The 11,362-nt window shown below is 54.2% G+C and overlaps 4 protein-coding genes across 4 annotated transcripts; 2 read left to right on the top strand and 2 right to left on the bottom strand.

Annotated features, from left to right (window-relative positions):
- Nucleotides 1-2,954: 2,954 nt before the first annotated feature.
- CCOS01_02202 (uncharacterized protein) lies at nucleotides 2,955-4,116 on the top strand (the record flags this gene model as incomplete). The annotated part of the gene is made up of 3 exons (XM_060450394.1): nucleotides 2,955-3,037; nucleotides 3,102-3,167; nucleotides 3,240-4,116. 3 exons carry the CDS (start codon nucleotides 2,955-2,957, stop codon nucleotides 4,114-4,116), a joined length of 1,026 nt encoding a protein of 341 aa, XP_060319044.1.
- Nucleotides 4,117-5,154: 1,038 nt separating this feature from the next.
- On the bottom strand, nucleotides 5,155-5,901 carry CCOS01_02203 (uncharacterized protein; the record flags this gene model as incomplete). Its single annotated transcript, XM_060450395.1, has 3 exons — nucleotides 5,155-5,296; nucleotides 5,463-5,516; nucleotides 5,807-5,901. The coding sequence occupies 3 exons, from the start codon at nucleotides 5,899-5,901 to the stop codon at nucleotides 5,155-5,157; spliced, it is 291 nt and encodes a 96-aa protein (XP_060319045.1).
- A 254-nt stretch (nucleotides 5,902-6,155) lies between these two features.
- On the bottom strand, nucleotides 6,156-6,662 carry CCOS01_02204 (uncharacterized protein; the record flags this gene model as incomplete). The annotated part of the gene is made up of 1 exon (XM_060450396.1): nucleotides 6,156-6,662. A coding segment is annotated over one exon (507 nt), but the record flags the coding sequence as incomplete, so codon positions are not given.
- Nucleotides 6,663-8,436: 1,774 nt separating this feature from the next.
- On the top strand, nucleotides 8,437-10,813 carry CCOS01_02205 (uncharacterized protein; the record flags this gene model as incomplete). Its single annotated transcript, XM_060450397.1, has 4 exons — nucleotides 8,437-8,818; nucleotides 8,884-9,944; nucleotides 10,001-10,592; nucleotides 10,650-10,813. The coding sequence occupies 4 exons, from the start codon at nucleotides 8,437-8,439 to the stop codon at nucleotides 10,811-10,813; spliced, it is 2,199 nt and encodes a 732-aa protein (XP_060319047.1).
- Nucleotides 10,814-11,362: the final 549 nt, after the last annotated feature.

Consider the following 11,362-nt stretch of genomic DNA (forward strand, 5'->3'; position numbering starts at 1 on the left):
CTGCGCTAATAAGCAAGGCATAAACCAATCTTCCATACCAAAGTGTCCTCTTTAGCGTCGAGCATCAACCCTGTCATCCATTGAATCATCCTCACAACCTAGACTACCAAGCCGGTGTTGTTCCCAACGTCAACACCAAAGATTCGAAAATGCTTCTATGGCCGGATCCTTCCATAGGTGCGACCGTGGCAATCGTGGCAGAACTGGGCCGATCAGGGACCCGCGACGGGCCTCTCGATTGAACTCGATCTCGAGCCGTTATCCCGGAAAACGGAATAGAAGCATCGACCCGACGAAGCAAAGACGCATTGACAGCTCGGTGGAAGTGGCCGGTCATACCCTTCCGAATCGCCAGATTTAAAGTGGGACACACCGGTTGTGATTTCGGCCATGTCATGCGCATTTCGCTCCGCCATGCGCAACATCCCGGCCTTCTCAATGCCCGGAGACATGGGGAGCCCAAGAATCTTTGCTCCTTTGTTTCGGCCAACATTCAACGTTCTACTCCGCTCCAGAAAGACGTCGTCTCAATGAGGCATACGAAACAACACAACAAACTCCCCACCCACCCTGTATCAATGCGCTGCTGGAACGACAGGTGTCGCCGTCCACAGACCGACGAACGACGGCTTTCCTTCAAAATCTTGCAGCGCATACACATGGCACGAGATGTATCTGTAGTCGTTGTCGCCATTACACCAAAATAACTGTCAAATGTGACAGCAGCTCGATACGTTTGTGACGAAATTGGCAACAAAAACAACTAACGTCATCCATCTCATTTTATCTCTTTGGCGATTTGATCGTCCCGCAATCCCCGCAATCCACGAGGCGCCGCCTGACAGCTCATCAATAGACGAAATAGCCATCCTGCCCCCCTCCTCCACTCGGCAATCGTTGGCTCGTTTCGACTGCTTCTGACTGTTACTGCACTCCGAGATCGATTAACCTATCTAGGGCATATTATGCACAGAGATTGCGGCGATCGTCCGACCACCACTGTTCGCCCTTGGATTCGGAACAGTCGAGTTCGAATCGTTGAGGTTATCGAGAACCTACCCAGGCACGCCAGGATACTGGGGTTAACCGAGGCGCACGTCATCCCGCTTGATTGGCGATGGAAGTCGATGGCGATGGGCTAGTCACCCGCAGCCAGCCGAACGACCAGCTTGAAGCCTCCGGGGTGCACACCATTGGCCCTGGCGGGGGGGCCCAGACGCTTCCGCCCAAATCTTGACCAACCCCAGCAATATCTTCTTGGATCCATAAGCTTTCCCTTGCCTCAATATCGCCGTGACTAGCTTCACGTTCGCTACGTTCAGATCACGCATACCATTTGTCGGGTCCGCGAATCATTGAGGCTCCAAAGGTCACCGACCCGGTACTGCTAAAGCAGCAGAAGCCACCCGGGATTCAGCGGAGCAAGACGCCCACGATTTTGACAACGATGAACGTCTGCTAAAGCGCTGCATGATTGGTTGACTGGTAAATAGTCAGTCGACCCCTTCCGAGCAATGCCACTGTCGGGGTATTCGATGGAGGGTTCCTGATTCAATGATGCACAAAAGCAACTTGGACTTACCAGGTGGGCATCAAGGCATGGTTGGGCACGCATATTTCGCACGTAGCGCGCGTCCCCTCATCGTATCGGCCGTCGGTGTTTGCTTGTCCAATTTGTGCCCAACCCGGCCTGTTGTCACCGCTTCTTCTCCCGCTAGGTACAACCCTGCACAAATCATCCCATCCGGTACCGAAAAGCTACTCCGACCTTTCGGGCAACAATCCTCCAGCCCAGCAAAGGAAAAGTTTCTGTCACAGCCCAATCGGTGCCCTACTCGACACAACTGGCTCCGTCCTCCGTCAGGAGTTGGCACGTCCAATGGCTTCCACGCGTGAGCCTACACAGGCCGGCCATAAGATTTGTCGTCCTTCTGGGGTCTTCCTTGACTGAGGGGCCAACTGTCAAAAATTCGACCTGGCATCGCGCGAAAAATAGAGGGGGACACGAAGAGCACCAGCAATCAAAGGGCACGCTGATCTCCCTCGTCACTCGCGTGTCGTGCCCACGATCCACGCTCGACAAGCTAGGGATGGATGCCAACTTGTCCTGGGGCTCCCACCGTCGACCAATCTATTCCAGGACGCCCGACAGATGAACCTTCTGGACTACAGCGCTTGGCAGTCACGTATCCTCCAGCCCATGCGGCAGCCGTCCCGCTTGAAACCAGAGACGTCTCCATGAGTCCATGGTGTTGGTCATTGGGGCGAATGCAAATCTTTACTCGAGTCTCGCCGGCCTGCGTCTGTCCTGGTCCCTGTCCTCCCTTCGCCTCGACTTCCCAACGGACCACATCTTTTTGCTGTCTTGACCAGGATCAACCATTGTCGCCGCTCCAGTACAACGCCCCACGAGGAAGGACATCGCAAGCAGACATAAATGCCTCCATTCCGAACTTAATCATCCACTGTCAGGATCCTGCCCGCTCCCCCATCCTCGTCCATCCCAGGAGCTTGTTGGTTTCTTCTTTCCCATTTTGCGCCAGCAAGATCAGACATCTCCCACTAACCCCCTAGTGTCTTTCACGTCAAGCCATTCCCGATCATCTTATAAGTCATTTAAGGTGTCTTCGTGGAGACTGGTCGTTTCTTGGACCGATCACCTGCTTGCCCCCCATCACGCACACCGCCCTTGCAACGACCCGGAGTTCTTCAAGGGTCCCATCCTGGAACAAGACCATTTTTGTTATCGTGGATTCCCTTGTGTTTGAGGAGACAACCTGCCGCATTTTCCCAGGAATACTTGGCCGAAGATCACAGCCCAAAGGACTCTTTTTTGGACACCCAGGGCTGACCTGCCCGCCCAAGGACTATTCATATTTCACGTGGCTTCCATCTCAGGACACTTTGGACATTTCCAAAAATTTTGCTGCCTGATTTCTTTTCTCTTTACCGTTATGCCCCCGGAAGATATGGCCCAGCCGGATTTTGCATACAGACCATCAGCCATGTCCAACGGACCGTGGAACTCGACGCGGAGGTACGGACCGCTCTCCTAATTTCCAAACAATGCCCGAGGAGGGGTGACTGACCGCTGAGAAAAGTTCAATGTACAACGATACATTCCCGCCTGCCGGAGGATTTGATACCAACTACTACCGTTCATCGAGGTAAGAACCAGACGTCATTGTTCATGATGTATTCCCACAAAGGAGCAAACGAGTAACACCGTCCCTTTCAAGCGTGTCCACGTACTCGCCAGGAGCTAGTAACTACAATTTGCCGATCGGAACCAATCCTCATGCTGTTGCCGCTGCCGCTGCCCCGGCGTACGGATCGCGCCCAGCTTCTGGCACATACGGCACCAGTGGTGCCGCCGGCTACGGGTCGTACAAGAGTACGAACTCTCAATCATGGGATCACCAGGAAAGATACTCACCGACGGACTCGGTCGACGACATTATTGCATCCCCGAACCTTTCTGATTATTCACTCGAGAACGGGGCTGGCACCACTCCCCCGAGTAAGAGCAAGGTGAATGGCAAGGGTCGGCCACAACGTCGACCTTCTAACCGCGACGAATTCGACGGCCCGCATCAGTTTCTCGCTCGCCCGCCGCCAGAATACATTGCCATGCAAGAACGCGAACTGCCCCATCTCCCTACCAACCTCCACGTTCAAGAGCAGGACTTGGTGCTCACCCAAGTCAACGACAGGCTCTCTCAGTGCGCGTACGACTTCGTGGCCAAATATCAGTTCCCCATTCCTTTGACACAGGACATGCGACCTGTCGAGCGACCTCAGGACCGAGAATGGACAGAATGGGTTTACCTCCTGAAGCGCCTGGCTACGAAGCGCCGCATCCCGGCGCGGGTACTCTACAACGGCCAGATTAAGCAGTTTGTCACGATTCTCGAGAATTCATTGGAAATGCGACATGCGGCCAAGCACCAGAGTCGCCCATTAAAGGACGACCGCAACATTTTACAGCTCATTTCGGCGGGCATCCAGGTAGCCAAGATCCTCAAGGACGCGAGCGCCATGGACTACCTCGACCGACTATACGTTTCTACGGAGAAGCAAATTCAAGATCGCGCTGCACAGCGGTTCAGAAGCTAGTGTGCTTCCATGCTACCTCCTACCATATACTCGCCCAGGCCGAAGTTGACAACCTCGCCGTGCGCAGCAAACCACGGCGAGTGTCTCGACGCTGGCGGCCAACGTGGCACTTTGTTTACGACATTTTACGGACCTTACGAACTGAAAGTTATTGCAGAAGGGCGGAATCCACCTCATTCTTTAGAAGAAGAGAAGAAGAGTGTAAATGATTCCACGATACGGAACCGGGACGTCATCAGGACGACAGCGCCCTCCAAAGGCACGACGCAGGAGAACACACCTACAGGCTCTAGCTTAGCTCAACACTCCACCTCTCGGCAAAGCGAGTTGCGTCTTGTTTGTTGTTTTTGAATCTGATTTTTGTACGAGAAATGGTAATGGCGCTCCATTGTGGGCAGAAAAACCTCGCTTTACTTCTGCGGCCTCCAGGGACTCTCGACTGAACTGCCTCTTTACACACGCACACGACACACACACTTACATACATACCTTTACTTGACCCTTTACGGTTTGGTTTCGCAAGCAAAAAAGGGCATGAGCATGCTACAGGGAAAGCGGTGGGCGCTACAGGTTCATCAGGAAAGGGCGGAAACCTCTTTGTACATTGGCCCTGTTATTTTGGTGGCTTGCTATTCGTTTCTGCACTGCCACGGCGTGGTTTGGGGGCCTGGAGTTGTTTCAATGGGTCATATCTTTTTTTTGACAGACACCCTTCACTTATACTGGGCTACCGGATGGCTGTTTTGACAACGTTTGTTTTGCGCTTGTGCGTATTGTTCGTCTCTGTTTGTGCGGTTCACGAGAGAGAGAGAGCAATTTGGACATATCCCTACTATACTAGTGCTGTTTTCTTTTCTACTCACTTGATTTGGGCGGCTTAGATGAGCCTTTGGCAGTTTGATATCCTATAGCCCGTGGCTGGGCGCGCTCTCTCAGCGCCAGAAATCTACGCATTGTCCTTCAAATGTGCCGGTATCCAGTTCGTAAACGTCATGACTTGAAGCGCTCTGTTCGTCGCACGGCTCCTGACTCCTGCCATCAAGTAGGGGACGGGGGTTGCTCACGCGTCTTCCCTGCGCGAGTTCCAGGAGCCAAAGTTACGCCATCTGGCTTGTTAACCCGGCATGATGGCAGGACAGGTGTGGCAGGAACCCAAGTATCCGTCGCCTCTGCCCCTGTCCTATCGGTGCGACTTTGTTACCCCCCCACACCCGGCGGCGCTTGGGTTGGGCTGAAATGAACGGTGATCATCAGCCGATGGGGTTCCTGCTTGCGTGCCTGACGGAGTGACTTGAGCGGGAAGGACCACCAAGGGCCATCAGCGGCGATCGATGGATGTATCTTACACTATCACCTGGCCAAGAACGGGGAACGCAAACTGTAAAACGACCAAGGGAGCTCTGTAAGTCGATGGGGAGACCGTTGTGTCGCATCCCGCCTGATGGGTCCCCCGGGGAAGAAGGGTCAGGGCCGGGGAGGCGAAGCAATGAAACCGGGGGGTAAGCAAGCTGTTGGAAAAGTGAATTGAAGATGGATGGGAAAGAAGGGGTGCGATCTGCGTGCCGCATAGAATCCCGTCGGACTGCGCCGCGTGCCCCCCTTGACAACTCATGTCAAAGGCGAGGCAAAGAGCCGGTGAATAGTGCGATGTAGACTTACAGTATCCGGTGATTGGTAGGGTTACATAGACAAGTATGCGATGAGGTTGCTGGTGGGACTGGCGAGGTCGTGTTGAAGAATGACAAGCAAACCGGGGCACATGGCAGACAGGCCAAAAGGCCCCATCTTGGCTTGTGCTCTGTTTTGCGATTTTCTCCAGTTCTATCGCCCACATAGCGGCGTCCGATTGATTCATTGTCGCCAGAAATGGAGTTCCTTATGCTTTGCTATCAGTACGGGTAAGGCAAACTCCAGGGCGCGACCAGACAGGCCGGTGCTGGGAATAAAGCCCATGAGCACAGGGAAGCAAGGATGCGAAAAGAGCGGAATTCTGGAAGAACGTTAGAGTCCGGTAGAAGGTGGTTTCGAATCTTGGCTGACTAGAGAGTGAATAAGCAGAGCTGTGTGGCAGAACAAGGTTTGAAATGCCCACGGTTGCGGTGGTTTGGATGTTCTATCTTGGGGACATTATCCCACTGTATCGACTTGAAGTGGTGGGATCCCAAGCAGATTGGAGGACGCAGTGGAAGAAGGGGGCTCGTCCCGGCACGCGACTCACTGGGTTTACCCGGGCAGAATTGGAACGTGCTTCTGTCTGTGACGAGGGCGCCGTGCCAACTTCGGACTCGGGATCCTGAATCATTGTTTCGAGGTGTGAGAGCTAGTTTCGTGTCGGGGTGGATCGTGAACAGGATGACCAACGATGCTATAGCCGGCCTGTCGTAGTTGGATATTCTGCCTTCAATTTCGCTAGTTATCAACGGGGTCGCGAAAGAAACCACCGGCCCTTGTGTAGTGTCGGCCAAGATGCCTAGAGGAGGAATGGAGCAGGCTAGGACTGACGGCAGGATGCCGACGGAAGCGGCATATAATCCAGCAAAACCAGCCGTTTCCTCTTTTTCTCCCCCTGAGGCGAGTGGCAATATGTGACCCTGGACACCGGCGTCGGCGGGGAGGCCGTGCCGGGCGGCATGGACCCGTTTAGCTTCCGCGCCGAACGGGGTTTGTGGTCTGAGCTGTGCCAACTTGGAGTCTTGGACTTACAAACAGACGGACAGATGTATCCTTACGTTGTGCGTGTAAGTGCTAGTCAAGCGCCGCGCGCGCTAAACCTTATCTTGGCGGGGGATGCTGGGTGTTGTTCTAGTCACACGAGAGAGGAGGCGTGATGATCAGCTTGCCAGACTCGACATTGTAATCGTGGTAGAGAAACGAGGTTGGCGTTGGTTTTTCTACGGTGGTGTCGTGAGGACAAAGGTCGAATGCCGGCGGGTTGGGAGCTTATCCACTCTGGTAGATCCGGGGAGCGATTGTCCTCTGATACATGCATGCAGCTAGATGCTTGGAGGCGGTTCGTAATGCGAAGAACGACAGGACGCGGAGTGGCGGAGTGTGGGAGGTTGGTTTGAGTCAAGGTGCACTCGAGGCTTGATGTTATGACTGCTGGGGGTTTTGATATCGACGGGGAGCGGGATGCAATCCTGAGGGATGTTGGATGACGGTCAATCATCAAGGGTCTTGGGGCTCGGGCCGGTTCGCTGGTATGAGCTTTACTATCGATCTCTGAGGCAATTATAAGAATGGAATAAGAAATCTGTCTTTTCGTACGTTAAAGGTTCGTGGTGAAAATAAGTTCGACGTCGGGTTGGCGTTGCATTGATAAAGCGCCTCTCAGGTGATGGAGGTCAAACGGAGGAAACAACGTTGGTTTGATTGGGAGAAGGGAAGAGGACAGTGCCGATTGCTAGAAACGCAACGCTGATGTATAATTGGCGAGGTAGGTAAGGGTAGGTATCTTGTGCCTTGAAGTTTCCTGAAATTCAACCTTTCTCGCCACGGAACGGAGCCGCGGCATCAAGTGCGTTCCCCGATGGCAAGAGCCGGAATCAGCTTCGGTCACCACGGTCACCGGTGCGGCAGTACGGTCCTCCCGCAGCTCCGGGCCCCGGTGAGCTGCCGGTGATGGATCGGGTTAGAGCACCCTCATTCGTGGAGCAGTGGATCCACCTTCGGTCCCAGAAAGGGCCTAGCGGCTCAGCTGGGCCGAAGGAGCGGAGACCAGGACCAACTCATCCAGCAGCACAGCGTGCCCACAAGAAAGTACCTTACAGGTTGACGGGTCTGCGCGGGATGGCTGCGGCGCCGCTGCTTACTGGTCCCTCCGCTCATCTGCTGTCATGGGGGTTGAGTGTGTGACAGCGCTGTTCTCCCCCCTCGTATTAATCTTGTTGGCTGCCCATTTCGCACCGTCTCTCCTTCGTTCCCGCTCTTTTGCATGACTTTCCCGAGCGGTAAAGAACGGTGAGAAAAGGTTAACTCGTGAGATTGAGCAACATCTATTCGAGTCCGGCCGACGACAATTCGAATCGCGACTCCGATGAGTGTTGAAAGGGAGAAGAGACGAGACAAGGCCTAGCATTTTTTTCGCTTGTCCGGAGAGTGACCCCCGCGCCAGTTGCAGAATTGGAAGTAAGCAGACACAGCCCCCCCGGATTACTGGCCATTCGACTTTGTGAGGAAACAAGGACCTGTTGTTCTGTTTTCTCAACAGAACCACAAGGGGCTACGGAATCATCGAATCGAACTCACCGAGCGGATTGAAAGCGCCGGGCGACTCAACGGTTCGCCACTTATAGGTCCTGCCTACTCACAGAAACTACAATGGCTTCTGTTTCCTCAAGGGGCCCGACGCCTCATTCGCCTTACGATCAGCAGTCCGCGGCCGACACCGAAGAATCATGGCAGTATCTCGACTACGCCTCGTATCCGGCCTCAGTCGGCTTCCTACCTAGCCCGGCCAGCGGCAGTCTCAACGGCTTCGCCGTCGTCGGCCACCATGCCGGCTCGGACCCGGCGGGCCTATCCCCGCTAAACCTCGACCTCGACCAGCCCGCCTTCTCCGCCTCGAGCTTCCCCGACCAAGCGGAGGCGTTTGCTGCCCCGGCGCCGTCTGTTGATAGCCAGTTCGTTCCCAGCGGCCAGGAATCCAATTTTTTGACACCACAGGGCTTCCTCTTTGCAGAGGAGCAGCTGAACCTGAATGGTGAGTCCTCATTCCGCCCGTGGCCGACTTTCAAGTATACGTGAGCTAACTGTCTTTGTTCTCAGAACTGACATCTTTCGTCAACTCATTCCAATCGAACAATGCCTCCCTGACCGGCTTAGACACATTCCCGCAACAACAGCACGATGGCGATATCGACCTGTCACAGACCTTTTCTCATAGCATCAACCCGGCCCCATGGAACCCCACGAACCTCAAGGTCGACAATGGCAGCTCAACGTTCTTGATGGAGGACTTTTCCGCAACCTCGTCTCAGAGCTCCACATCCACAAGCCCCTCCCAGTCCAACTCCAGCTCCCCGGACCTCAAACATGAGGGAGACAGGGCAGCATCAGCCAGCCAGATCCGCAAGGTTATCACCGGCAAGGTCGAGAAGAAGAAGGCTACCGAACCCGCGAACAAATTCGTCATCGTGACGCCCAACTCCATCAACGCCTCATCGGGTCGCCCCAACCCGTGGGAGTGCTTCGAAGCCATGAAAATTCAAACGCGTGGTCGCAAGGGGCCTCTGGCAAATGCGACAAAGGAGAGCGCATTGCAAGTTCGCCGTCTGGGTGCCTGCTTTTGCTGCCACAGCCGCAAAGTCAAGTGCGACTCGCAAAGGCCGTGCAAGAGCTGTAAAAAGCTTGCCGGCCAGGTGCCGCAGGTCGTCTGCTGGCAATTCTCCGACTTTTTGACCGTGTTGTTCCCCGACTTCATGCGCAGCCACTTCCGCAAGGATCAAATGTCGAAATTCATGGAGGAGAATGTCGACCTTGACGCGGTGCAACTAGCGCCTCGGGAGGTAGAGCTCTTTTCCGGTCTCTCGGCGTCGCTCAAGGTTCGAGCGAGGTTCTTCAAGCCTCGAACGGAGGAAGTACAGCAGCACTACCATCTGCATGTGCAAAAAGACCGGATAGACCTGCAAGCCAGAGGCTCGGCACCTATGGTGTTGGAGTTGGATTCGGCAGCTCAAAGGGAGGCCTTGAGGAAGAAGGTGAAGGAGTACCTCGCTGCTATCGCAGCCGAACCGAGGTTCGCAAAATCAGTGACAGAGTCAATACGGCACACCGAGTTGCCAAAGAAGGTCTTGGACGTTGTGCAGATATACGCCAATAAGTCTGATGTAAGTTGCCATGCTACTGACTGTCTTGCGTAAGAGCATTGGTTGACCCGACCCAGTCGTCAATGGTGAAGAAGGCATTGGCGATCTACGGCGCCCACTTCGTCATGACCCGCCACCTCTGCATCACACGGCAGAGTGTCGTGGGCCTCCAGGATTCTGGTCTCGTCCCTCAGGAAGTACCATGGGTGACCCCACGTGTCGTCAACAGGCAGATCAAGGCGGTAATTGACGAGCTCCTGATGAGGGACATGCAGCATCTCTTTGAGTCCTTCTCAAAGTTGCTCAAGCCTAAGTCAAAACAGGAGTGGGCGCCGTGTATGGCCTCGTTCCTGGTACTGTGCCTCTTTATGGAATCGGTCGAGACATCCGCAGATAACTTTGTGGTGGCTCTCAACGAGATTAGCCTGCGTAACCACACGCCACCGGAATACAAACGGCAGGACGCCCTGAATATTAACGCAGCGGTCGAAAACATGCCGTTCAAGCAGTTCGCGTACCAGTTCCACCAGATCTACCAGACCCACAGCCGGGATACGGCGAACAAGCCCTTCAATCCCATGCTCGACAACTCATGGGCCCAGCAAGGCGACTTGGACGGACCAGCCATAGAGATGGTCTTGGGCCTGAGGAATTTGATCCATCAGAACGGTAGGCTGACCCGACAATCCAATGATTAAACCGTCAATGCTGACTTGTGGTGTATAGGCAAGGAACTCGAAGGATTGGCGGATGACCCAATCCTATCGACCGACCACGAGCAGCACCCGTTCCCGCGAGATGTGGCGGCCAACTATACGGGTCGCCTGGTGTCCAAGTTCTTGTTGTCTTTCATGGACGAGAAGCACATCTTTGGCGAGCACTGGATTTGACGGAAGTTTAATGACTCGAGGGATGGAGTGGAATTGCAATTCTTGCGCAGAGGATGTCGGAATACCCTTCATATATATCTGATGGCAGGTACAACTCGGTGACATGGGTTTAGGAATAATGACTCTCTACTATAATGACACCAATCAAGGTAAATTAAGAACGCACCACGTGCAACTCGTGTGAGATGCCTTGTGATATGTTCGTCCGATTTTAGTCCTGAAGCCGCACTATCTCGACGGTATCAGGGTGGAGCGGACCGGTTGTCTAGACCGTTGGTTTTGTTCTCCCACTCGAACGAATAAAAAAGTAGTTGACACTCTTGCGCAGTAAGATCGCGAGGTGTAGGCATATCGTGGGGTTGGTCCAAAGACCTTATGTGCTGGGAGCACACATCAAAACGAGCTCGCGGGCTTGTCCGTGTCGGTTGGCTTCAGCACTTGCTCAAAGCCATGGACGACGGTTTGGTTCAATACCGAGACGCAGTCTGCCGTGCGATATCACACGGCAGTCTAACGCCATCCTGGAATCTGAAAAGGACCATGCATAAG

Source organism: Colletotrichum costaricense (assembly GCF_030867565.1).
Source record: "Colletotrichum costaricense strain IMI 309622 chromosome Unknown Scaffold_2.1, whole genome shotgun sequence".
NCBI classification, from domain to species: Eukaryota; Fungi; Ascomycota; class Sordariomycetes; order Glomerellales; family Glomerellaceae; genus Colletotrichum; species Colletotrichum costaricense.